Source organism: Aotus nancymaae, unplaced genomic scaffold (genome assembly GCF_030222135.1).
Source record: "Aotus nancymaae isolate 86718 unplaced genomic scaffold, 86718_ANA_hifiasm-v0.15.2.pri h1tg000040l, whole genome shotgun sequence".
Classification (NCBI taxonomy): Eukaryota; Metazoa; Chordata; class Mammalia; order Primates; family Aotidae; genus Aotus; species Aotus nancymaae.
Genome location: NW_026988454.1, coordinates 12,733,853 through 12,761,658, shown reverse-complemented (window position 1 = coordinate 12,761,658; position 27,806 = coordinate 12,733,853). Strand labels below are relative to the sequence as shown.

The 27,806-nt window shown below is 46.0% G+C and overlaps 1 protein-coding gene across 6 annotated transcripts in view; it reads left to right on the top strand.

Annotated features, from left to right (window-relative positions):
• Positions 1–27,806, top strand: part of TIAM2 (TIAM Rac1 associated GEF 2) — a 310,343-nt gene that overhangs the window by 257,168 nt on the left and 25,369 nt on the right. For 5 of the 6 annotated variants that reach the window (XM_064360523.1, XM_064360524.1, XM_064360525.1 and 2 more), the window contains one exon: positions 3,797–3,900. In XM_064360523.1, the coding sequence (XP_064216593.1) occupies positions 3,797–3,900 (104 nt within the window). Of the gene's footprint in view, positions 1–3,796; positions 3,901–9,621; positions 9,863–27,806 lie in introns of those variants that run through there. The other variant, XM_012451855.3, reaches the window with a different exon arrangement.

Below are 27,806 nucleotides of genomic sequence, written 5' to 3'. Positions count from 1 at the left end.
AAGCTAAGCCTTTACTCTGGAGTGGGCAGGGTTCTCACAGGAAGGGAAGCTAAGCCTTCACCCTGGAGTGGGCAGGGTTCTCACAGGAAGGGTATCAATATTCTACCAGGTGTACATTGCCCGCTGAAACAAATCTCTTCCTTTATGAGTGAGTACCTCTTTGCCTCTTTTATAAGAGGCAAACAGTGGTTCAGGGAGTTTTCAGTGTTTAAGTTCCAAAATCTTGTGAAGAGATTGACTCAGATGTCTCAGGATTCACTCAGCACCCGCTTTTGATATCAGCCGTGCTATTTTCACTAGCATCCATCTGGCACCTCAGGCTCCAGAGCTTCGTATGCCCTTGCCACAGCTGAGTTCTTGGTGGGACTCAAGGCCTTGTTCATCTTTGTGTCCCTAGTACTTTGTACATGCCTGATGTACAGCAGGGGCTGTGAAATCCCTATCATGAATGAATGGGCATGTGGATCGTGTGTCATATTTCCTGTACTTGATATAACTCTTTGGAAATACCAAGGCTCCTTATTTACAAGGTAAAGGCGGCACCAATGCAAATTTGATTCTGTAACCTAGATAATGCACTTTTACACTGTATGGCTTCTGTGACGTGACTCTTTTTTGATGGCTTTATACTTCTCTTTTACTTATCTATAAAAAGAAAGGGGCCTCTCTTGACGGTCACCCTCTCCTTTACCCTTATGCACCGACATTTCCACGGTTCCCTCCTCGGTCTTCTTGATGTTATCCACCCCCTCGGCTTCACTCCTATGAATCCAAATCCACGTCTCGGATGACTTCCAAATCCATGTGTCTGCGAAGGCCTTTCTGGGCTTTGGACCCTGGACTCCCCGACCACTTAAAATCTCCCACCCCGTGGCTTGCATGTGTCTCAGACTCAAAGTCGCGGAAGCTAAGCTCGTTATTCCCACCTCTGTCCTTGCCGCGTTCCCCATCCACCCAGTCACCTAGGACACAGAAACCAGGCATCTCCCTCGATGCCTCTCTTTTCCATGTCTTCTTTTTTATCTCCCTCCTCAAATGCTCAACCATCCCTTACCTTTTTCTGTTGCCCTCTTCTGTGATCTTCGGGTCCTTACACCTTGTGCCTGTGGTGTCACTGTGATTTTTGTTTCCCATCCATCTGTCCAGGGAGGGCGCTCTTCCGTCTCTGCCCTACTCTGCAGCCATACTCGGCAAGTTCCCCGATGGTGCCCGGCTCCTCCTAGCCTTTGCCTTTCCTCAGGCCACTTCCAGTCCCAGGAGCCCTTCTCCCCATGGCCCACCCTGCCTTGTCATCTTCAGCTTGAAAGTCAAACACTCCCCCAACATAAAGACTTTGCTCCAGTGTCTGCTTCCTTTGAAGTCTTTTTTTTTGAGATGGAGTTTTGCTCTTTTTGCCCAAGCTGAAGTACAATGGCACGATCTCAGCTCACCGCAGCCTCCATCTCCTGGGTCAAGCAATTCTCCTGCCTCTGCCTCCTGAGTAGCTGGAATTACGGGCGCCACCACCACGCCCAGCTGATTTTGTATTTTTAGTGGAGACGGGGTTTCTCCATGTTGTCAGGCTGGTCTCAAGCTCCCCCCTCAGGTGATCCGCCTGCCTCGGCCTCCCAGAGTGTGCGGATTACAGGTGTGAGCCACTGCACCCAGCCCCTTTGATGTCTTTTAAGGGCCCAGGGAGAATTACCTTTCTTCTCAAGTGTCCCCACTCAGCGGCATGTGGGCTTTCCTCATATCATCGGTGACACCTGGTTGCACTCATCTCTCTGCCCCCGCCTTCCTCACCAATTGCCTCTCCCCAGACTAGAAGCAGCCCTTGAGAGCATTTTACTCATTTTTATATTCCCAGCTCCTAGCACACAGTGTCTGGAAAACAGCTACTACTCAAGAAGTGTGTGTTGAATGCATGGACAGAGGGATGCACTCGAGCTGAATGTAGTAGGAGTGAGGGCTGGCGTTCTTTTGTGACTTACCTACGTTGGTCTCCCTTAAGCCGAGGTGTTCACATCAGAGAAAGGGGGCAGTCCCAGAGGACAGCGGTGGGTCACTTGTGGTTGAGGGTCTCATCTTACTTCCCGTGCAGTCAGCCTGCTGGTGAGGGGACTGCCTCTGTGTTGTGGCATTAGGGGACTAGCGGAGGCAGGCCCAAGTATCCTTGCCTGCCATTGCTACCAAAATGTCCCCAGGGACACCTCCTGCCTTTCGGATCAGCACTGCCCTCCCTAGGCTAACTTAATTCTGCAGCCAGCAACAGTGAAGTGTGACTGAGATTGTCTGGTCCTTATCTAGATAAGATTAGGGTGTTGGATGAGGTAATGGAAGAAAAATATTGGAGCTGCAGAATTTTGCACATCATTAGATGTTCTCTGGAGGCCTTCCCTGTCTTAGAAGTGACTGTGTAGTGGTTGGCAATATCAGCATGAACCAGCTGCTGGCATTCTTGTCTGTCAGTTGTGCCCGCCTCCAAGGGTTCCCCTAGCTTCTAAAGGTTCTCCTGAGACCATCTTCCCTGCCCTCATCATGCTGGGCAGTTTCTTCGTCTGCAGGTCTATTCAAGCCTCTTGGGCCCAGATCAGCTCAGATCGATTTCTTATTATATACCTGACTGGGATCAGAAACCATCTGGTTTCACCTAGTTGAGGGGACGTTCTATCAAATACATGAATTACAGTGAAAACCTGTGTTATGTTTTGATAGAGGCTAATCTTTCTGCCTCTATTGGAGAGGGGTGTTGAGGATGGGATGTGTGCTTCCAGTTGGAGGCTGTGTGTTCTACATATATCATAATATTTATTTACATTTTTAATGTTTTAATTTACATTTATAATTTTTATTTTTCTATTTTAATTATTACTTTTATGCCTCTCTCCCCCTTCCCTTTTCTTTCCCTCCCTCCCTCTCTCTCTCCCTTTCCTTTCCTTTCCTTTTCCTTTTCCTTTTCTTTCTTGATAGGGTCTCATTCTGTTACTGAGGCTGGAGTACAGTGTCAGGATTACCATTCACTGCAGCCTCGAACTCCTGTTCTCAAGCAATCCTCCTGCCTCAGCCCTCCAAGTAACTGGGATTATAACCACACACCACACTGCCTGATTGTGTGTTTTTTTAAATTTTTTGTAGAAACACGGTCTCGATATGTTGCCCAGTGTGGTCTCAAACTCCTGGTATTAAGTGATTCTTCCGCCTTGGCCTCTCACAGTGCTGAGATTCCAGGCATGAACCACCATACCTGGCTCATAGTATTTCTTAACCTTTACTCTGGAAGTTACTAAGGGTTTGCTGATCCTCTTGGGACTTTCAAGTTAGGATGAAATTGTGGTTGGTGCCAGCAAAAGAATCATTCTTGTAAATGAGCAAGCTGTAGATTGTCATAAGTATAATATTACATCATTGGTTTCCAAGATTCCCTGGTAATTTTGCCTTCACTTAGCCAAAAATAGGAAAATACCAACAAAGTTGTTGCTCTTTGATTGTAGGTCCAAATAAATTACTTAAGACCAGAGCTTAGTGAAGTATCGTTTACACAACAATGGGAAGAGTGACAAGGCATTTAAGTCATTATTTCGATTGGTCTCTTTTGACCAAAACAGGCAGATGTTGCCTTTTCAATTAGCAAGAGCCTAGATCTGTTTCAGAAGACCATCTGTGTGCATAATTGTAACCTCAGTGTCACTCAGGACTGCTCTGTACTGCCTCCCAGGTTGTTTTCTTCTTTCCTTTCTCTATCTGAGCCTTTAAACCAGGCAATATTATTTCCTGCAAATGGCCAAACTCATGTATGTTTTTATCATTTTTCATGCAGATTTCAGCAACGTCCCTGATATCACCACAGGTCTGAAAAGGAGTCAGACAGATGGCACTCTGGATCAGGTTTCCCACAGGGAGAAAATGGAGCAGACATTCAGGGTAAGATACTGGCCCAAATTGCAAACCTAGAACCGAGCAGGCAATGTTAGTTCCCACCTTTACCCGAGGTGAGAGAAGGAGATGGGAGTTACCTGTCTCTAGGTCCAGCAGTTGATACAAACATATGTATTTTAAGAAACCAGCTTCCTTATTTATGTATGTTTTCAAAGTGAAGTACTAATTGGAACCATTTACTTCAGCCAGACCTCCTCCGTGACTTCTGGTGTGCCAGCAAAGAGCAGTGCACACCGTGCTGTTCATACATTGGGTTGGTTTTGCTTAGGGATTTTGACAAGGAAAACGTTGTCAAAAGGGGTGAATTACTGTTCTCTTTCTTTCTTACATCTTTTTTTTTGACTGAAGATAAATTATTTTTGGAATGTTGTCATTTTGTGTGATAAAATATATATAACATACAATATGCCTTTTTTACTATTTTTAAGTGTGTACTTCTGTGGCATTAAGTATATTCACATTGGTTTGCAACTACCACCATCTAGAACTTTTTCATTATCCCAGACAGAAACTCTGTACTCCTTAAACAAGAACTATTTCTACCACTTTCAACTCCCTGCTAATGTCTGTTCTACTTCCTGTCTTATTTGCCAGTTTCTAGGTACCTCATATATTAGTGGAATCACAATATTTGTTCTTTTGCTTCTGTCTTATTTCACCTAGCATCATGTCTCCTGACTGAGTTCACTTAGCATCATGTCTTCTGCGTTCATCCGTGTTGTAGCATGTGTCGGACTTTCATTCTTTTTTATGGCTGCATAGTATTCCACCATATGGATACACCATATTTTGTTTATCCATTCATTCATCTGTTGATAGACGCTTGGATTATTGCTGCCATGTGGCTATTGTGGGTAATTCTGGAGTGAATGTTGGTGTAAGAGTTGTCTGCATGAATCCTTGTTTTCAGGCTGAGGAGAGGAATTGCCAGGTCCTGTGGTGATTCCCTGTTTAGCTTTTTGAGCAACAGCCCATGGTCTCCCAGAATGCTGCACTGCTATTTGACATTCTTGACAACAATGTAGGAGGCTTCCACTTTATCCATATCCTTGGTAGCATTTGTTACACTCCATTCCTTTCCTGCGTTTTAACTGTTTGTCGTCAGCTACCCTTTTGGAAGTAGTCTGATTAACATAATCTGTGTTAATATCCAGTCCAATTTTAATCGATTTTGAAATTATAAGTCTTCTATATTTATTTTTGGCTTAAATACAAAATAAGAATGGAAGAAATAGAAGCAATGATAGGTATTTAAATGAAAGTTATAAAGTGGAACGATGTCTTAGTTGGGTTTAAACTAACACTATCACAAGATTCTTATGGTGTCACCTCACCAGACGGAAGCCTCTGTGGTCAGCGGTGCCTTTGCCTGTGCCCACTTGGCCTGGTAGGCTGTGCTCGACTTGTGCTACCGGCCGGGATCCCATGCCTGCCAAGGGTGAGCAGAGTGGTGAGGGGTGTTTGAGTGAGCAAGCATGGGGTCCGGCCACCGCGCACAGCCAGGCATTCTGGCTGTGGTGGGGCAGGCAGCAGCTCCAGGCTCTAGCACAGGCTCCCGCTCTCTGCGAGGCTGTGGCTGGATCAGGCATACTACGAGAAGTTTCCATGGCCGGCACCAGCACCTGGAAGCTTGGAGATGCCAGGAACTGCTGAGCCCCAAAGAGGGTGGCACAGCCCTGGTTCAGGGAGCTCCTAGGTCTCGGCTCCCTGAAGGGTCGCAGCTCTTCTCTCCTTCTCTCTTCTCTCCTTGTCGCCCATAACTTGTGGTGAGCAAGGGGCATGTTTCAGCCCTGTTTGTGTTGTAGCTCTTTCAACCCTGCCATTAGGCAGGTCCTGAATTCTTGTCTCATGTCCAGGAAGAATGAGGTGTGCGGACAAAGGGAGGGTGAGCAAGGTGAAGAAGAGCTTTATTGAGCTATAGAAAAGCTCAGAGGAAATCCACAGTGGATAACTTCTCCCCGCAGGCTGGTCATGCTGCAGAGTGTTCACCTCTCAGCAGAGGGCATACCCAGGAGTGGGTACCTCCTTTCCACAGCTGGTCATCCCGCAGAGCGCTCAGCTCTCAACAGAGAGGAGACCCTGGAATGGGTAGCTCCTCTCCACAGCTGACTGTCCTGTTGTCTTTTTGAGTCTGGTTGAGTCGTGGGCTTCAGAAGGGAGGAAGTGTGTACTGATTGGTCCATAGGTGGCCATGGGCAGGCCCAGAAAAAGCTCCATAAGTTTCCACTCTGGTCTATGGGACTGGCAGCCTGGCCCCCAGACTTCAGGCCTTCCCTGGCTTGAAGGTGGGGCTTTTCTGGGGACCCACCCCTTTCCACCCAGGAGCCTGTCTGCCTCCTGCCACTCTTCAAGGTGCCCAGGCTATTTGTGCCAAGGGGTGCTTGCAGGCCAGGGCCAAGCAGCCCTCAGTCCCCCCTCAGCCTGGTTCCCATGTTCATTGGTGCCCAAAGTACAGCAGAGAGCTGGCGTGTCAGCACTGCTCTGAGCCTGTGCACACCTGGCTGGGTTGCAGCAGTGCCTGGGCTCAGACTCAACTTTGCTCCAAGACTATAGTGGGTGCCGGGAGTGGGGAGAAGCCAGGCAGTGGGAGAAGGCCACTTCTGAGCCTGCCAGGACAGAGGGGTGCTTTCCAGGGCCCTGAGAGTGCAGAGATGCCTGGGCTCATGGCTAGGCAGATGCAGCAGTGCCTGGGAGGGCGGAGCTTCTGCCTGCTCCTGGTCCCCAAGAACACAGGGATGCGTGGGTCTGGAGCCACGGCTGGGCAGCCACAGCTGTGCCCAAAGAGCGTAAGTCTCCTGCCCTGCCACTTCAGGGTTGGGCAGGGCTTCCACATTCCCGGCTCCTGCTAGCTCCATGGAGCACACAGCCCTGACTGTGCCTCCCTGATGCAGTTGGCGTCATGGCAGTGACTCTTCCAGATCAACACCACCAGGAGCCAGGCCATGGCACACCCATGGGAGGAGCCATGTGGGATAACTTTTGGGGGTTGGTGACATCCCCTGTGTGTGTGGGGCACCAGGTTAAAGCCTGCCAGCTTCCAAAGGGATACCAGCAGCTATGGGCTCTCAGCCTCCCCTCTCTTCTCCCTTTCCCTTCCTCACTCCCTGCTCCCTTCTCCCATTTTCCATGTACCTTCTTCCAAGATTCTCCTCCCTCTCCTCCTCATTCCTGATGCAAAGCAAATCCTCAGCTGCCTTCGCTGGCCTGATTATGTCCCAGTTTGCAATTTATTTTACTAAACTGCAATTCATCAGCATTTTTAGTCCTTCTACTCTGTCTAGTGGGTTATTTGCTTTTGGGAACTCAATATCATATCTAATATTCATTAGTTTTTTTTGTGAAGCAGTGGATCCTAGACCATCAAATAGATGTGTTTTGATAACTTTGTCTTAAATTATTTTAAAACTTATTTTAATAATAAAATAGATATGGGGTCTCACTATGTTGCTGAGGCTGGTCTCAAACTCCTGGGCTCGAGAGATCCTCCCGCCCTGGCTTCCCCAGGTGCTGGGATTACAGGTGTGAGTCACTGACCTCACCTTAACATTTTTTAGAAAATCAAATCCTCCTGAAACACTGATGGAGCAAGGCCATGTGTTTAAGTTAAGTGTGCCTGTGGGGGCTCCGGCACAGGATGGCAGCTTGGGGGAAGTCACTTAACACCACGAGGGGTAATGAGTTCTCCTCTCATATGATCTGCTTGAGTTACACATCAAAGCTCTTAAGAAGGAAATTGAATTTTTTCCCAAAGTTTGTCTTATTTTAAGACTCAGCAAAATAGGCAAAACGTTAGCATGTTAAGGCCATTGCAAATTCTGTTATTTAGCAGTGCCTGTTGTAACTAAGCAAAACATTTACAAAGTGAACACTGGAGCATCAGGCATTTAGAAGAGGAGCAAAAGCTGCAATCGGGCTGAAATTGGGGCCATCTGCGCCTCAATCTTCATTGTTAAAAGTGGAGAAAGGAGAAAGCAAATAACACCAGAGAACACAGAAGAAAAGAATTTTTTGGAAGAACATGAGCAGGTTAAGCATGTGCTGTGAAATTCCTCTCAAGTCTAATGTTGTTATCACCTTACCTTTTTTTAGATGCGAATATTTTTATGTATAATGACGGATTTCAGTACTTTTTTTTTTGAGACAGAGTCTCGCTCATTCACTCAGGCTGGAGTTCAGCAGTGTGATCTCGGTTTACTGCAACCTCCGCCTCCCAAGTTCAAGCAATTCTTCTACCCCAGCCTCCTGAGTAGCTGGGACTACAGGCACGTGCCACCATGCTTGGCTAATTTTTGTATTCTTTTTTTAGAAGAGACAGAATTTCACCATATTGGCCAGGCTGGTCTCGAACTCCTAACCTCATGATTTGTCCGCCTCGGCCTACCAAAGTGCTGGGATTATAGGCATGTGCTACCACGCCCAGCCGGATTTCAGTACATTTTTAAAAAATCTTCATTAAATACCTAGCAGTTACTCTGTTTCCATGTTTTTTGTTGCTTGAAAAAGAAGAACCAGTGGTCAACAAAAGTAAAAACTGTGGTGGACATTAGTGAAAAGAAAAAGAAAATTTCAAATCTAAGGATTACATTATTTTCTGTTCTGTGGGTTTTGTTTTGTTTTTTAAACCTCTTGGAAACATCAGGTTATGTTTAAAGCAATCCTCCTCTGTTTTTTTAAAAATTGTTTTAAATTGTATTTTTTCAGACAAGGTCTTGCTCTGTTATCTAGGCTGGAGTGCAGTGCTGTGATCTTGGCTCACTGCCGCATTGACCTCCTGGGCTCAAGCGATCCTCCCACCTCAGCCTCCCCAAGTAGCTGGGACCACAGGTGCCTGGCACCATGCCCAGATAATTTTGTTTAGTTTGTAGAGACGAGGTCTCATTGTGTTGCCCAGTCTGCTCTCAAACTCCTGGGCTCATGTCATCCTCCTGCCTCAGCCTTCCAACATGCTGGGATTATAGGTGTGAGCCACTGCACCCAGCCCTCTCTTCTGTTTTTAAAGTGGTGATGTGGAATTTTCTGGTGCATGCCCAGAGCGTGCTGAGAGTGGATTTTTCGGGCCCCCCGTGTGCCATGTCCTCAGAAGGTGGTCTCTCAGGGAGAAGACCTGCCTCCGTGTTCTGGGTTTCCTGTCCTAACCCAGCTGGTCTTCTCAGGGGTCATTAACTTCTTTTCAGATTAGACCCTGGTTGAACCTGGGCTGTTTGGGATATTTTACTAACAACTATTCTAGACATTAGAATAAAGAATAATTTCCCCTGAAAATCAAATGAAGCCTGGTTTGATGAAGCACAGCTGTACCCAGGGCTTTTGACAGCCCCGCAATTTCTGCAAATGGTTCCTAATTGATTGCCTTCTTCTCTGTAAGGGTGCCTATTACTGTCATGGCTCTTTGTGTGACCCTGTCAGCCTCTCCTGTAGGGGGGATTTTTTCCCCCAGTATTGTTAGCAATTAGCATGTGCTATTGTAATAGTTTGGAGTTTGAAAGGAATATACAATGTCCCTTTGGGTGAGGAGGTTGAAAGAGTTTTCGGTTTGTTCTGAGAACTTGAGGTGTGTTAGGCAGTCCCCACTGACATGCTGCCTGCACTCCACCTTCCGAGCTGGCTGTGAGGCTCAAGAGACGTGGCCTTCTGTGGTCCCGTTGTCACCACGTCTGCGGTAACCCGGTGCCTTTCTAGAGCAGGCAGCCTCCTGGCATGGGTGGAAACAGAGCAGGGGGCCAGCCTCCCCCAATCACCAGTGCTACTGTGGAGGAAGAGCTTGGTGGCGCTAGGACGTCCTTGTGAATGTGACTTGGAAGAGCAGTTTGGGATTTTTTTTCATTGCCTAGGGATGAGAGGGAGAGACAACGCGTGTCTTACACATCTCCCCACAGCCGACTTAGATGTGATCCGATCTCCCAGAGGGAGCAGGTTTCTTTGAACTTTTCCTTTTTATGTACAGCATGTAAGTAAACAAGGACTTTGATTTTCATGGGTAAAGATTTGGATCCGAATGTAGGCATGCTTGCACGGTTTCCTTTTCTTGATCGAAAGTTGCTTTTGCTCTAAAAATGTCTACAGACTGATATGCAGATGAGAAGAGATGCCGTTCTCCCCAGAAGGGATTCTGACAGTGATGCTTACGTGCTTTTTACAGCTAAGGGCAGGACAACTTCTTTTGGGTACTCGTTCTGGAGCTCTGTCACTGTTTCTCATTCCAAGGTCTTGAACTTCATCTCTGAAATAGTTTTATCTTTCTGAATTATAAAGATATCAGAAAGGCCTAGGGAAATATTTGCTCCATGAAATATGCTTGAAAAGAGAGAAAGGAATAATTTGAATATAGCAATTAATTTTATGTGTGTAAAATTTCCTTGGAGCATAGCACATATTAATACTTATATTGGGTTTAATGCTGTAAAAGAAAATCCACAAACATGAAACCCGTTTTCTACAAGGTAAGCAGAGTTTTTAATGTAATTATTCCTGAGGAAATAATTTTTCGGCTTTGTGGAAGAATTTTATGTAATCACCTAGTGTAGCTTTGGCAGGGATTATTTTTGCCGTTTGTAGGCGTTGTGTTGATGGAACAGAGAGCATTGAGAATCTGGAGATACACAGCGTGACAACTGTGTGTTGTGCTCTTGGCAATTGAATCATGTTTAAGATATATTTTGTCCTGTTTATTGTTTCTAGGCAGAAAAAAAAAAAAAGAACGTACCTTAGTGGCTATGGTTTTTAGTACCCAGCGTGAATAAAACTTGCATTTAATATTTAATTTCTGCTCACCCACTTAGCTAACCTTTTGAGTTTTTTGCACATGAATTGCTTTTAAGAGCTTGCCTGTCTAAGAAGCTGAAGGAAAAGAAAAAAATTATTGGACCACATGATTTGCTTTCAGCATTCTTGGAGTATTCATCTTCCTTCAGTGTGTACTTGCCTGCATTATTGCAAGATCTTTCTGGTTATGTTTTTGTTAGGAAGTCAAGCCGAAAGGTAACTTATTTATAAACCGTCATCTTTCTCCACGGTTGCTATTCACTAGACGAATAGAATCATGATGCTTTTCTTAAAACCAGACATGCCCATTTCTAAATGCAAGTTATTTGACTAAATTCCTATTTTAACGCACAGAGAGATGGCATCACGCTTTGTCCCTGAAAAATGGTTTGGGGTGTGGCACTCTCCAGCAGGAAGACAATAATCTGTCACAAAGACCTAATTCCAGGTAGCCCTTTCTTGGAGGCAGTGATATGTTGGAAACAACTCTTGACCTGATGCTTGGAAACCTGAATTTGTGTCCCCATCCACCAGGCTTTATCATTACGTGGCCTGGGCGAGTTACCCAACCTTTCTAAGCCTGTGTATCCTCCTCTATAAATAAACATAACACCACCACCAACCCTGGGTTGTCAAAGGGATCACGTGAGATTTTGTACAACCAGGAGTCTCGGAAGCACGGGAAAGAGGGTTAGGCTGTGAGCTGCCCCTTCCTGGCGTGTCTCCCATGTGTACGTGTGTTCGAATGTTTTGCCTGCTGCTCACCTAATGGCCTCTTGATCTAGGATCTGATGTCAGGTAGGAAATTGTGAACAAATAGCACCTCGATAAAATGTTATTGAAAGTAAGACATTTGCACGCCTTGAACATCTGAGCTGCCTACCTGGTGTTGAAGTTAGTGCCAGTGGTCAACTTCTCCTGAACCATCCCATGAGATTAGAAACCAAAAGCTGTTAAGAATCGGGTCCTCTTTGTTGTCTGTGTGGAGACAAATTCTGCTCACCGTGTAGCTGCTTTTTCTTTCTTTCTTTCTTTCTTTCTTTCTTTTTTGAGACGGAGTTTCACTCTTGTTACCCAGGCTGGAGTGCAATGGCGCGATCTCGGCTCACCGCAACCTCCGCCTCCTGGGTTCAGACAATTCTCCTGCCTCAGCCTCCTGAGTAGCTGGGATTGCAGGCACGCGCCACCGTGCCCAGCTAATTTTTTGTATTTTTAGTAGAGGTGGGGTTTCACCATGTTGACCAGGATGGTCTCGATCGCAAATGGATGAGCTTTTCCCAAGAGTTGCTTCAAGTGACCAAATGAAAATAGCGTATGTTAGATCTGACTTTCTCTTTAGCAGGAGTAGGCTGTGAACACTGAGATGCTTAGTGAAACGTAAGACACTCTGCCAGCTGAGGAGGGCTCACAGACTTTGCCCCTCCTGGAAGAGAGGTGGCAAGGACACGGATCGCCAGGGGTCAGAGTTGGGCGGAGTGTGACACCAGCTCCATATGCCTTTTTCTGCCTCTCTGACACCACACTTCCTTTGGGCAGACACTTGGAGGCAAGTTTGTGGACTTGTTCGAAACGACTGTGCTTAGTTTTTGTTGGAGTCTGAAAGGTGACTTGATCTCTTTGTAGCTCACTGGATTTTTTTTTTTGTAAATCTCCTATTTTCCATGCTCCAGAGTATTCCTTCCCTGCTCTTCTTGGTCTGTCCTTGGCCATTAGGGTGGATGTGTCAGGCAGATGCCAGCCCCTTGCTGGGTGTGGCAGGAAGAGGGTGGCTATAGAAGACATTACTGTGGCGTAAAGCACACAGAGACCTGTCCTTTTCTTTGCCAGGGATAACTTACACGCTCTGTTCAACAGCAATGTCACCTATGTATCAACAGGAAAAACAGAGAAAAAAATGTGAGTGATACTGAGAATCCAGAAGAGAGCATCCCAAGGCCGTTTGGCAATGGAGAGCTTATCCTATAGAGAGGGATGAACAACACAGCGTGGCAGGAAGGCAAGGGGATGAAACTCGCTGGGGGCCTTTCTCGCCATTTCTTGCAACTGGCCCCTCCCATCAGTCGGGCTGATTCCTCCTGCCAAGTGGGTCCTTGAACAGAGGCAAACTAAAAAGTGGGCAGTGGGGCTATTGGCATGGGCTGTGCTGTGGGCTGACTGGGGCCAAAGAGAAATTGCCAGCAACAGGAAGTTGCCTGATGAGCCCTCAGCTGGCTGTGCCTTTGCCAGTTTGGCTTTTAAAACTCAGACATGGGGGTGTTGAGTTGTTGAATGAGACTTTGGCTGAGGCTGTGAGTCTGCGTGCAGCTGTGGCACAGGGCTTGTGTTTTCTCTATTAGACATGGAATACACGTATGTTTAGGAGCAGAGTATCACGCAAGGCAGGGGGACTCGAGCCTGGAGAGACTGGTCTGGAGGCCTGGCGGGCTGCATGGTAGGAACTCTGGGGTCCCTGGGCCAGCCCCGTCCCACCGGTGCTTCTGTCTCCTGATCTGGAAAGTAAGGACGATGGCGCCTGGCGCGTGGTCAGGAGGTCACTGATGGCCCTTGTTCCCATTTCCTTCCTGTCCTTGGATCACGGTGGCACTTCTGTCAGCACAACTGGCTTCCCAGCCTCTTTTTTTTTTTTTAATGAAAAAACAAGGATTTGCATTACAAACTAGGGACAAAAATAAGACATCATTTTAAACTTGAAGTTATAGATAATAATTAAGCATGTCTTACCTTTTATTATTATACTTTAAGTTCTGGGATACATGTGCAGAACGTGCAGGTTTGTTACATAGGTATCCACGTGCTATGGTGGTTTGCTGCACCCATCAACCCATCATCTACATTAGCTATTTGTCCTAATGCTATCCTTCCCCTGGCACCCCACCCCCGAACGGGCCCTGGTGTGTGATGTTTCCTTCCCTGTGTCCATGTGTTCTCACTGTTCAACTCCCACTTCTGAGTGAGAACACGCGGCGTTTGGTTCTTTTCCTTCCTGCCTTCCTCTGTCCCTGCTTTCTTCTTCTCCTCTAGGCTTTTCTCTTTCATCTTGTTTTTTTCTAGGGAAAAAAAAATAACAAGTTATTATTAAGAGTCATCTTCAGAGTCAAAATCAAGAAGTAAAAGAAGAGAAGTTCTAGAGAGCAGTGCTGTGAGAGCTGCAGTGTGAATCACCGCGCTGGGGCGGGCTGGAGGATCAGGGCCTGTCAGGTGGAACCCTGGCTCTGAAATTAACTCGCTGAAGAGATAATTGCCTCCCTTTCCTCATCCTTCCGGGACAGTGATGCATAGGAAAGTGACGTGGAGATTCTCCAGAGCTGAGGCCACACAAATATTTGACCTTGACTGAGCAGAGGCTGATCTTCACCTAATGATTTATTTGCCACGTTTATTTCTGATACAGGCTTCTCCTTACTTTTTCTCTCCATTGAAACAGCAGGTGCCATGGTTTTGCTCCCATCCTATCTGAGCTGACACTTTAAGTGGGATGTTTGACCTTTTCAAGTCAAACAAAAAGTCAAGTTCAAGAAGTGGTCAGCCAGCTCCCTGCAACTTAGGTCATAGCAAGGGACCTCCTGCCGGAGGTGCTTGACATCTCCCCTTTCCTTTTGCCCACCTGGATGACAGTGAAGATGGGGTTGAACGGCAGGTGTCCCGTGTCCATCCTCTTTCTTCCGTCTTCCATCTCTATGGCCCTCAGCCCTCTTTCTAGATCTTTATTTTCTTTCTGGGTTTCCTGGATTAGAGGCGGAGCTAGGGAGACCTTGATATCATTTTGCTTTCTGTGGGAGAAAAAAGCAGGAAGTTTGATTTCTCAGGCTAAGGCCAAACTAACCTCAGATAAATGCCATGTGCAGGTTCTTGCCTTTTTTTTTTTTTTTTTTTGAGACGGAGTCTCGCTTTGTGCCCAGGCTGGAGTGCAGTGGTGCGGTCTCTGTTCACTGCAGCCTCTGCCTCCCAGGTTCAAGTCATTCTTGTGCCTCAGCTCTTAAGTAGCTGGGACCACAGGTGCACACCACCATGCCCAGCTAATTTTTGTATTTTTTGTAGAGACAGGGTTTTACCATGTTAGCCAGGCTAGTTGCAAACCTCTGACCTCAAGTGATCCATCCGCATTGGCCTCCCAAAGTGTTGGGACTACGACGAGCCACCATGCCTGGCCTGTTGTTGCCTATTCTTAGAAAGCCACCTGGACATGGGGTGCACTGAGAGTAAGAACACGTGGGAGCCTGAGCCCAGTGGCTCATACCTGCAGTCCCAGCACTTTGGGAGGTTGAGGCAGGTGGATCAGTTGAGGCCAGGAGTTTGAGACCAGCCTGGCCAACATGGTGAAGCCCCATCTCTACTAAAAATACAAAAATTAGCTAGGCATGGTTGTTCATGCCTGTAATCCCAGCTACTCGGGAGGCTGAGGCATGAGAATTGCTTGAGCCCAGGAGCCAGAGTTGGCAGTGAGCCAAGATTGTGCTACTATACTCCACCCTGGGCGACAAGGCAAGATTCTATTTCAAAAAAAAAAAAAAAGCACACATTTTTTTTTGCTGTTAAGTCTTACACTGATAAGCCCTTTCTTCATCCTTGGGTAAGCCGTCAAACTAATGCATCTGTGAAACTGAAGTGTCCGTCTTACTAGCTGTCCTGCCCTGATGTGTCTTCCTGTCCGTCTTTCTGCCTGAATGCCTGATCTGAAGCAGCCTTCTGCTGGATATCGCCTCTTATCCCCATGAATATGGAGAGCTGCTCAGAAGAAGAATCTTAGCTGAACCGTATTAGAATTTGCTTCGGTCATTTAGTGTCCTTCACGCATTTCACTGAAGCTGAAGCCTCTAAGATTTTTGGAGGCTTCTCAGGTAATGGTATGCGAAGGTCAGGGTGGTTAAATACCGTGTTTCCAGATCCTCTCTGCTCTTTTATGTGCTTGCCTTGTTTAGGAACTTATTTTGAGCAGATCATTTGAGGATCTCATGAAAGCTATGGGTCCCCAGAAAATTGCTTCTGCACACACGTTAGAAATTGTGTACAATTCCAGAGAGCTTCCCAGTCTCAGGATGTTTATTCTTAGCTTTCCCCTTTAGAAATGTACGAACTGTCGGTTTGTGATCCTTACTTTGAGTAAACACCTGAACAGCCTAGCCTCTGTCTCGACTTAATATTAGCGACATTGCAGAATCAGTTATCAACTGCCTACAATCTAACAGCACTGTGTTTATTTAGTCAAGGGGTATTTTGAACTTTGTTTTTATCTTAGTCTAATTGCTTGGGTAAGATTAGCTATTAATGCTTTATTTTTTAATGTGCTAAGAGATGTTGAGGAATGTTAAACAAATAACAACCCCTAGATGGCAAATAAATTACTAGGTTGAGGCCAGAATCGATTATATTGGTGATGGTGGTTAGACATCCCCAGATTGGGTTTTTTTTTTCTATTTTTTCTTTTTATTAACTCTGTACTTCAGTGGATGCAAACCCAGATTGCTGAATGCCAACTGCAACATTATGTGCTGGGGTTTTTGGCATTTTGAAAGTTTTATTTATTTGAAAGTTTCATTTATTTTATTTATCATTAGTGAACAAATTAGGTTTTTTTTTTTTTTTTTTTTTTTTGAGTAAGAATTTACATTTTAATCCCAAACCAAAATTTTAGGGATCTCTTTAGTAAAATAAATAGCTGTCTGATGGACTAGGAGGGGCGTTTTATATGCTCAGCTTCAGGGACGCTCAGGTAGCCGTGGCTCCTGTGTTCCCGGCGAGGCCGTTGCTAGTGAACTTACCGTTGTCCCTTTTCATGGCAGCAGATTAGCTAAGCCTTTGTTGGCGTGTGCCCTTTTCCTTTCAAATAAGTAATAGGCACAATTACTATCTAATTTTGACCTGCCACTGTTTGGGTGCTTGGAATCTTTAATATTTACCAAAGGAGTGGGCGTAGTGTCACATGGTTCATTCACTCATTAAATCCCTTTCACAGAGGCCTTCTCGGACGCTCGCCATCGTTCAAAGTTCTGAAATCGTTACCCGGACGCCTTCTGTAAACATCCTTGTGTAGAGATTGTAGTCCAGTGAAAACCTTGTGCTGAATAAATGATGACGTGTTTGAGTTTCAAGGCATTTTCTCTGCCTTTCATGACTCATAGCAGATTCTCACCTTGTAATAAAGTCCCGGCTCCACAGTGGTGGCTGCTTTTGCTTTTTAAAAAGTAAGTTGTGAGAAATTGTTCTGAGTCATTTTGCAATTTCCTCTATAGACTCAGCTAAGAGTAGATGTGTGTGTCACGCTCTGGAGTTGAGGGAGGAGAGGTCATGGAAGAACTCTACCTGTGAGCACTTCATCCAGGCACACATTACACACGTTACGGCGTTTTCACCATCTCAAACACAACTTCTAACTGCTTGGGGTAAAGATGGGATTATCGTTTCGTAAATCCATCTCCTGCTGTCTTGATAACAACATGAAGAAAAGGGGAAGAAAAACATAGATACGTCACTAGTATGGGAAGAAGGAGGAGGATAGAGGTTTGTTTTAAAGGCGCCCCAATTCTCTTCCCCCCTTTTGTCCTTCTGTTTGTTCTTGACCCTTCCACGCCCCTGACTGTGTTTGTTCAGCTTCTGGCGCGTGCTGCCGCCTCTGCTATTCACCTGCCTTTGCGTGCTCTCCTTCTTTGCTGCCACCTGAGTCCTCTGGTGTTTTCAGAAAACAGCTGGCAGAGGAGGAGGCTCTGAGATGTGCAGTTGGTTAGAAGGTTCTGGCCTGGCATCTGCACAGCCGGGGATTTCATCAGCAACTGCTCAGAAACCACAAGTGCTGCATGCCTGGAGGAGTCCCACCATCTCCACCTTGCACGCCACTCTCAGCTGGCTTTGGGATTTATTTATTTATTTTTATTTTATTTTATTTATTTATGTTTTTGAGATGGATCTCGCTCTGTCACCCAGACTGGAGTGCAGTGGTGCAATCTTGGCTCACTGCAACCTCTGCCTCCTGGGTTTAAGCAATTCTCTTACCTCAGCCTCTCGTGTACTTGGGACTACAGGCATGCACCACCACACCCAACTAATTTTTGTATTTTTAGTAGAGAAGGGGTTTGGCCACGTTGGCCAGGCTGGTCTCGAACTCCTGACCTCAGATGATCCACCCTCCTTGGCCTCCCAAAGTGCTGGAATTACAGGCATGAGCCACAGCGCCCAGCTGGAATTTTTTTAGAATCCATTCCCTTCATAGTTCATTCAGGGACAGAGAAAGGGGACTCTGAGGGCCGGGTGACATGGGCCTCAGGACAGGCAGGCGCTCTGCTTTCTTTTCATTTGAGCAGCCAGGTCCCAAATTTGGGGCTTTTATAGATGAGTTACCAAGACAGAAAGGTGGATAATCAAGCCAGTAATCCAAGGTGAGGCTTACAGATAATTTCTAAGTGTGGGCCTTTAAAGAATGTCTCTGTTCACTTTCTGTTACACTCACTCTGTTTCTTCTTTTTCTTGCCTGAGTGTCCTGCTGGTTCTGGAGCCTTCCTTAGATCCCAGCTCTTCTTCTCACCACCAGGGATACCCGGCTTTGGTTCCCTTGTATTTATTGATTTGTATTTTTCAGAAGTTTGATCAAAATTGTCAAGTTATTTATTGAAAATGATAGTTGTCTTAGTTTAAACCTTACTCCATTTTGGTTAGTAGTCAGTGTAGATTACAGAGTGGTAAAGTCTCAGATAAACACATATATAAATAAAGATAGGTATTGTTCCATATGAAATTATCATTATTGTGAGAACCTATTGATGGGAGTGCCAGATTTGACTATTGCATTTCTCAAATCCAGCAAAAGCCATGAACAAAAACCATAATTAAAGGGGCACACAGGGTATCTGTGCTCACTTTAAGGCAGGTAGCCCTAAGCAGTGCCCCTGACTAATTAAGGTTGCCAGGATATTAACATGTAATTTGATGTTTTATGTGCCTATGACTTTTCTCCCAGAAGCTACGATTTTTTTGAAACCAGATTCCAAGCATTATTTTAAGCCAGTATTAGAAGAGAAAATCTAGGGCTTTCTAAGCACGAAGGAGATGTGATTTCAGACAAAATCATAGCGCCTGGACCCTGTCTCCTGCCCCCTCCCATTGTTCATAAGTGATGAGAGGCATCTTTGATCCATGAAACCTGAAGAAGCAGCCATCGGTAGAAGTGAGTGTGACTGCTGAAGGTGTCATAAGGTTCCAATGTACCACCAGGGAATGGGGTGCAAGGCTGCTCAGTCTCAGTTGCCCCCTTGGCTAACTGAGCATCTTTGTGGGCTCTGCTTTTAAGTGGAAGCAAAAGATTGCAGATGATAGGCCGGGCGTGGTGGCTCATGCCTGTAATCCCAATACTTTGGGAGGCTGAGGCCGGCGGATTGCCTGAGCTCGGGAGTTCAAGACCAGCATGGGCAACATGGTGAAACTCTGTCTATATTAAAATACAAAAGAAATTAGCCAGGTGTGGTGGCGTGCGCTTGTAGTACCAACTACTTGGGAGGCTGAGGCAGGAGAATTACTTGAACCCGGAGGGGAGGTTGTAGTGAGCTGAGATTGCTCCACTGAACTCCAGCCCTATCTCTACCAAAAAAAAAAAAAAAAAAAAAAAATTACAGGTAGTAGGACAGGCGCGGTGGCTCACGCCTGTAATCCCAGCACTTTGGGAGGCAGAGGTAGGTGGATCACTTGAGGTCAGGACTTTGAGAACAGCCTGACCAACATGGAGAAACCCTGTCTCTACTGAAAATACAAAACATTAGCTGGGCATGGTAGCACATGCCTATAATCCCAGATACTAGGGAGGCTGAGGCAGGAGAATCACTTGAACCTAGGATGTGAAGGTTGCAGTGATCCGAGATCGTGCCACTGCACTCCAGCCTGAGCAACAAGAGTGAAACTCTGTCTCAGGCGCGGCAGGGTGGGGAAGAAAAACGATTGCAGATAGTGAAATTTAAATGCTTAAAAAAATCTTTAAGAATTCATAATTTGCCTGCAACAAATTCAGGCAGTGAAACAGTCCCCTTCATTCCCCCAAGTTAGAGCCCGTTCCCCTGTGTACCTGTCCCGTCAGTGAAACTGTGGCTTGGTTTCTTCTGGAGAAGAATATTCCAGGGCAAGTCAAGCTGTTCGTTTTGTGCCTCTGTCTCTGTGGCTGAGTTGCTGTCACCTTGGACTGGCTCCGACTGTCGCATGGCGAAGGCCACCCCAAATAGCACGTTTGCAGTATACGCTCGGAGAGTGGGACACGTAAGACATGGGAGAAGTAACTAGAAGGATTTTCTCCCTTGCTGTACTAAGCTGGGAAGGAAAGTAGATGTTTGCCTCTTGATTTCCTGATGCACAAAGTGAAAGATACTTGGACCAGAGTGCTAGAGCCTTGAATGAACTCAGAGAGGGCTTTAGAAAAATCATTCACTCCCCTGCATCCTTATTTGTTAAGAAAGTGGGATTCCATTTCCACAACTGTTTCATGGCTGTGAGGTGAAATAAAGATGAGGCACATGGAATGGCTTTGTAAACTGCAGTGGGTGCCGCGGAGTGTGCAGAGACTTAGCCCATGGCGAATACCACGTGTTTTTAACGTATCACTTCATTTAAACCCATTTCCCCCACAACCCTATTGAACAGATATTACCCAGCCCCATTTAGCATGAGAAGACTCATATCTGGAGACATCAAGTAGCAGGCCAGCATGTCCTAAGCAGTGACTGAACCACGGGCTGCACCCAGCCCTGCCAGCTTCTAAAGCACTTCTTCCCATGATTCCACACTGCCTAGCAAGGAGAATATGGCACTGTGTGTAGAAGAAAGGGGAGAAAACTGTGTTTAAATACCAGACTCATGGAATAGGGGTGTATTCACTCTTGAACCGATTTAAAGGTAGAGCGACTGTATTTGTGAAATTGCAAGGTACAATGTTGGAAATCCGGACACGACTTTTCCTTTTTTTAGCTTAATTTCCAAAGTTGGTTATACCCCCATCGACAAGAGGAATCTGTGAGGATATAGAGACCCAAGGCTTGTGTTCCAAAAGCAGGTAGACTGTGACAGTTGGAGAGAGCCAGCCGAGGATGCAGCCTCCTTAGCAGTCTAGAAGCGCATCTAAGATGCCCAAGGAGTATCACCAAGGAACTGGAATAGGTGCAACCGAATGATATTCTGAGCATCTTAGAACTATGATCAAAGCAGAATGCTTGGTCTGTACCTGGGAGCCAGGTACTGCTCTATTTTTTGTTTTGTTTTCTAGGTTAAGGCGGCCAGGAGCCCACATGGATTACAACTAGAAAGAAAATCAGTTTCTACGGAGCCAGAGAAAGAGAGGGAGGGCTTAGTTAAGGGACAGTCTGGGCTCAGGTAGCTGGCAGAGCTGTCCTAAGCAGAACTGGCTGGACACAGCCTGAACTGTTAAGCCTGTGGGAGGATCTCCCCACTTTCAGTATTCAACTGAACTTTGTCCTCAGTTTTCTGCAGCACAGACTTTACCTGCCTAGAAAGTTGTTGGCTAACAAAGATTTGTCAGCGCTCTAGTTTGTTGAGAATTTGGTTATAATTGCTGTTGCTGATGCATTTTGTCTTCAAATAAAGTGACAAAGATAATCTTTTTGGCGCTTTAGTGTCCAATTAGGAATATCTAAAAAGAAAACAGTCTCAACTCAATAAATTCTCAGAGTATGTAACATCAAAGACCTTTCCTGGCTGGGCACAATGGCTCATGTCTGTTATCCCAACACTTGGGGAGGCTGAAGCAGGAGGGTTATGTGAGCCCAGGAGTTTGAGGTTACAGTGAGCTGTGATCAGGCCACTGAAGCCAGGGCAACAGAGCACAAGCCTATCTCTAAAAAATTTTTAAAAAGACCTTTCTTGCAAAAACTGCCCAATAATGTATTCTCAGTTGCCAAGAATTAAGTCACAGACATACCCCTGGAATAGAAATGTTGTGTTTGATAAAACAGGCAATCATCATGGAAACCAACTAGAATGAAAATGTTAGATGAAAACACCACGGAAGAGAGAGAGTTACTGTAAATATGCAAGCTTAAACTAATTTATGTGATTATCAGAATAAGAGTAGGCTATGAGAGAAGATTGAAGGGAGAGAATGAAAAGAGAGCTATGAACTGGGAGAAATACCTCTGGACGGGAAAGCGTAGGTGAAGGGCAATATTAAAAGATGAGAAAAGTCGTAGTTGAGTACATGTTTTCCGCCAAAATCAAGTTGAAAGATATTGGTTTCGAGACTTCTTTAATTAGATAAATGTATTTAGAATGTATGTTAAATGATATAAAGTTATCACAGAAATAATTTAAATATGTCTTAATGCCCCAAATCAGGACACAGGAAAAGCAAAAAGAATGATCCCTTTTGTCAAAAAGCAACACAAAATGAAGTAAAAATAGTTTAGAGAAATTACGCACTGTTTTTCTGAGCCCTGGATCTGAGCTGGGTGAGCAGGCAGGTGTTTTTTTTTTTTTTTTTGTTTGTTTTTTGTTGTTGTTGTTTTGACATAGTTGAAAGGATACTACATACAAGTTTTTATATCTTCTGTGAATTAAAGTATCATTGTAGTCTCTAGACAAATAGCATATAAAAGTCATTTTAAAAATTTATGTTTTTTGTTTACATACTGAAAAGTTTCAGAATGAAGTTTTATCAATTATTTTGAGTTTTAATTCAAAGAAAGACTGTTTTTTGATCTGGGTTCATCTCTCTATATCAAGAGTTAGCAAACTTTTCCTGTAAAGGGCCAGATAGTCAATATTTTAGCCCATCAAAACTACCCAACTCTGCATTATAGTGTGAAAGCAGCCATAGCCAATATGGAGAAGAGTGTGCATGGCAGAGTTCTAATAAAACTTTATTTGCAGTAGCAGGCAGCAGGAATGAGTGTAGCAGAATTCTAATAAAACTTTATTTCCAGTAACAGGTGGCAGGCTGGATTTGGCCCTTAGGCTATAGTTTGCTGCCCCCTTCTCTAATGATCCACCTTGACTCACCTGTTTGTTTCAGAGTGGGGTCATTAAGAGTTTTTTATACTATAAGTATATAGTATCCAGAAGTCAAGAAAAGGTTCTGGTCCATGTGCCTCTTTCTTGATGCACAGGTTAATGAGAAGCAAAGCCATATCTTTCTTTCCGGGTGAAAAATGGGTTAGAGAAAACACAGTTCCTGGCACAGGAGGCATACATTAGACAGATTAGCTTTAAGGGTAACATTGAAACACCGAATTTTATGTGAAAGAGGTGGCTGGTTGTGTAGAAATGCTGCCCCGCCCTTTGAAACTTCCTTGGCAGAGAGAACATATCTTCTTCGTTCCTGAATTCTGACCAAACTCCTGTTAAATAAGGAAACCAAGCAGAAGGCAGGCAGCGAGGACACACAAGTGCGGGGCTCCTCCTGTTCCCACTGCTCTGCCACCAGCTGCTCTGTCGCTCCTTCCTGGGGAGCAGGGGCCCTGCCTGTGACTCTGGTCTGGGAAGCCCTACAGCAGTGACCATGACACTTCCTCTCTCCAGCATGCAGCTCTGACCTGCCTTCCTGGGGCCGGTCCCCAGGCACTGAGGATTTGCCACTTGGGACACACACGTGCCTCTGCTTTCTCAGGGAAGTGTGTCCACATTTCCTCCAGACAGCGGGTGGTCACTCCCTACCTCTTCCCTCCCCTCTCTGAACATGACTGGAACTGCCCACTCCAGCCACTTCTGCATGCCTCCCTTTGTGTTACTCTTCCCATGGCCCTCACCACTTTATTGAGATGCTGAGTTTCGTTGTCAGTGTGCCTGTTGCCTCTCTCTGCCTTTTATCCCCACACGCAGAACTTTGCCTGGCAGACAGGAGATGTCCAGTAAGAAACTGCTGATGAAATAAATTTGTTCTTGCCCTTCCTTTGGGGGCACTCAGAAAATTTATTCTTCCATACTTGTAAAAATAGCAGAATTTGAGACATTGAACACCCTGGGCAAATTATATCCTTTTTTGAGCTCTGGCCTTTGTGGATTCCTTATACTATGCTAAGTATTTTTACATATTTTATCTCATTGAATGCTCTGGACCACTCTTTAAATGTGATCCCTGGTTTTACAGGCAACTAAAGTGAGTCTGGGAGCAGTTAGCCAGGATCACACAGCTGGTCATTGCTATGGCCAAGGTTTTACTCCAGAGCCTGTGTGCCTAAGTCTCCTGTCTTGAAAAAAGTAATTGTTGAAGAAAAGCTTAGTCCCAAGCACACTCTGAGGCCACTGGTGTGAGTTTCACGCTTACAGTGGGATCATGAAAGGGGGCAGACTGCAGGTGTATTAGTTCCTTTTCATACTGCTATGAAGAAATACCCGAGACTGGGTAATTTATAAAGAAAAAGAGGTTTCATGGACTCACAGTTCCACATGCCTGGGGAGGCCTCACAAGCATGGCGGAAGGCAGAGGAGGAGCAAGGGCACATCTTACATGGCGGCTGGCAAGAGTGTGTGTGCAGGGGAACTGCCCTTTGCAAAACCATCAGATGTTGTGAGACTTATTCACTTTCATGAGTACAGCACAGGAGAAACCTGCCCCATGATTCATTACCTCCCACCAGGACCCTCCTGTGACATATGGGGATTATCACAATTGAAGGTGAGATTTGGGTAGGGGCATGGTGCCAAACCGTATCACCAGGCGACACCTGTACCCCTGGGAATGCAAATCTGCCACATAGCCAATCGTGCTGTCACCTGTCAGCTGTGTGTCCAGTAGGCAGCGGGGTTGCTGCAGTGTCACACCAGGAATGCTGCACTTGCCTCCCAGTAGGTCTTCCCTGCCCACCCCTGCTCTCCTCGAGCTTGTCTTCTTCATAGGAAGTTCACCACCTCACACCCCTCTTGGCTTTGTGGTGTCCATAGTTCCTACCTCGCACCTGCCAGGTCCTGCCTCTCTCTCCTGCCTCAGGCCACGGTTACACTGGCCCTTGGTTCTTGACACACTCTGTGCTTCCCCCAGCCCCAAGCTGAGCATCGTTTAACTGACTTTAACCCTGGCTCCAGTGTTAGCGGTCCCTGTCCTTGCTCCAACCAGAGGAGCTCTCTGTCTTGTGTTTCTGTAGGACCCTGAACTTCAGGCACTGGTCACCTGTGAATGACTTGCCCAAAGCTTGTTTTCCCAACCAGACTTGGGGAGGGACTGTGCCAGCCTTGTTCGTCACAGTGTCTTTATGGAAGCAATGGAGGCAGAATGTCTTATCAGGCCTTTTCTGCCTCAAATAATTTTGTCTTAAGTGATAGAAAAAAATCCCATTAAAAATTTTTTAAAATTCCACTGCTATAAAAAATGAGAAAATGCAGATAAGCCAAAAGATTAAAATAACTTGAAAGGCAGTGTTAACCACTGCATTTATTATACATGTAGTTCAATTTTATAAAAATCTATGCATGCATATTTATATATAGTAAATATACATGAAAATTACTTTAAAACTGCAGACCTACTTTTTCTTTTTTTTTGAGATGGAGTCTTGCTCTGTCACCCAGGCTGGAGTGCAGTGGCTCAATCTTGGCTCACTGCAACCTCTACCTCCCAGGTTCAAGCGATCCTCCCACCTTAGCCTCCTGAGTAGCTGGGATTACAGGCATGTGGCACCACGCCTGGCTAATTTTTTTTTTTGTATTTTTAGTGGAGATGGAGTTTTACCTTATTAGCCAGGCTGGTCTTGAACTCCTGACCTCAAGTGATCCGCCCGCCCCGGCCTCCCAGTGTGCTGGGATTACAGGCTGCCGCACCCGGCCCTACTTTCTTCCCTTACCAGTAAATCTCGTCCTTCTCTTTTGGTCAGCAGAGGTTGGTCTCTGGCATCATGGCAGCTGCTGCATATAGCTCCTATTCATAACGCAGTTTCTTTAGGTGACTGTTTACTTTCACAGTTTATGTTCTCATTCTGCCCAGGAAATAGAACCTTTGGCAATGGAACTGTCTGGTCTAGAAGACAAATAATACGGGGCTCTTTGGAGCAGCATTTCTTCATCCTTTTTGTACCATTTTGATAAATATAAAAGTTGCATGCAATTTCCCTGGAGTTTTCAGTGTATCACTAGAAAATGAAAGGTTTGTCCCCCAACGTTAAATGTCACTACCGTGAACCTGTTTTTTTAACTCCCACTGCACCCTGCCAGGGGGCTGACGTGCTGCCCTTTTCCTCCTCCGCCCCACTGAGCATGCCAGCCCAGGAGAAACTGGACCTGGTGTTGCCTCCTATCGGCCTGCGGGCCCTGCCAGCTGCCCCTGAGCACTTAAGAGTTCAGCCCTGGAATTCTGACCTGGCTGCAGTGGGGCAGCCCAGGGCAGCTGTGGCTGGACGTACAAGGCCCCTTGTTCCCACCCTTGTGCAGTTCAGGTGTGCGGGAACCACCCCCACTCAAGAGCATCATCTGTGCCAGGCGCAGTGGCTCGCATCTGTAATCCCAGCACTTTGGGAGGACGAGGTGGGAGGATCAACTGAGGTCGGGAATTTGAGACCAGCCTGACCAACATGATGAAACCCTGTCTCTACTAAAAATACAAAACTTAGCCAGGCTTGGTGGTGCATGCCTGTAATCCCAGCTACTTTGGAGACTGAGGCAGGAGAATTGCTTGAACCTGGGAGGTGGAGGTTGCACTGAGCCGAGATCATGCCACTGCACTCAAGCCCAGGTGACAGAGACTTTGTCTCAAAAAAAAAAAAAAAAAAAATAGATCATCGTCTATTTCTATCCAGCAGCCTTTCTAGGGAAGTCATTCAGCCCCCTGTGGTCCTTCTGGATTCCATCCCTGCCAGTGATATTTGGGGATAACATTAGATCTTTCTGTAAGTTAGACAGTGACTTTTACAAAGTTCAGAGTGAGTTGAGAAAAAGTCCTTTGTGCAATTTTAGTCTTTTTTTTTCTGTTTTCCTAAAGTGAACTTTTCTGACTTAATGAATTTGCTCGAACGTGACAGCTGACAGCATCGTCCCGCTCTGAGATTATTTAGTAGTGCAGCCTCCTCATGCCTTCCAGACAATGAACTGGGAATATCGTAAGTGCTCAGTGTATGAGAACACAAACCATGTAAACCACACCCTTTCTGGGGCCTGACTTTCCTTAAGGATAATTGACCATTTGTCCCAGGCCTAAAATGTATTTTGTATTATTTCCAGCATTCTATCTAGGTGCAGGAGAAGTAGCAGAACTTCTGACTGATGTCCTGGTACGGGGAAACTCTGAGGACATTAGACATGGATTCAGTCCAGGCCGATGGCTCAGCACAGAGCGGGTCAGGATTCAGTCCAGCCTGATGGCTCAGCACAGAGCGGGTCAGGATTCAGTCCAGGCCAATGGGTCAGCACAGAGCGGGTCAGGATTCAGTCCAGCCTGATGGCTCAGCACAGAGAGGGTCAGGATTCAGTCCAGGCCGATAGTTCAGCACAGAGCGGGTCAGGATTCAGTCCAGCCTGATGGCTCAGCACAGAGCGGGTCAGGATTCAGTCCAGCCTGATGGCTCAGCACAGAGCGGGTCAGGATTCAGTCCAGGCCAATGGGTCAGCACAGAGCGGGTCAGGATTCAGTCCAGGCCAATGGGTCAGCACAGAGCGGGTCAAGATTCAGTCCAGGCCGATGGGTCAGCACAGAGCGGGTCAGGATTCAGTCCAGGCCGATGGGTCAGCACAGAGCGGGTCAGCATGTGGAGGGAGAGGAGGCCATGGCGGGCAGGGAACTGCCAAAAGATCATATGAGAAGTGATGAGACCAGCTCACCAAACAGCGCGGCAGCCTCTTTCCTTGTAGCTTTCTGTGTTGGTTACGTCTGTTATTGATTCCCCACAAAGTTAACATGCTTTTCCCCTAAACCAGGAATTGAAATGTAGTACACACTGCGCATGCTGTCCTTCATCCTTGTTTTTGTATGCAACATTACCCCAAATTTGGCAGCATGTTTAAACCTTTTTTCTTAGACTGAAAGTGTTTTCTGAGCCCAGACAGCACAAACAGATGCCTTGACAGAGTTTGCAGTACCCAGAGTCCCTGAATGAGGCCACAGCTGTACCCTGAGCCAGGAAGGGTGGGCACGGAGCTCGGCTTCTGATGCGGTGGCCTCCTGACACGTATTTTATGCAGTAGCTACGGAATGTCAGGCATGATGTTGACATAGTTCTGGATAATGT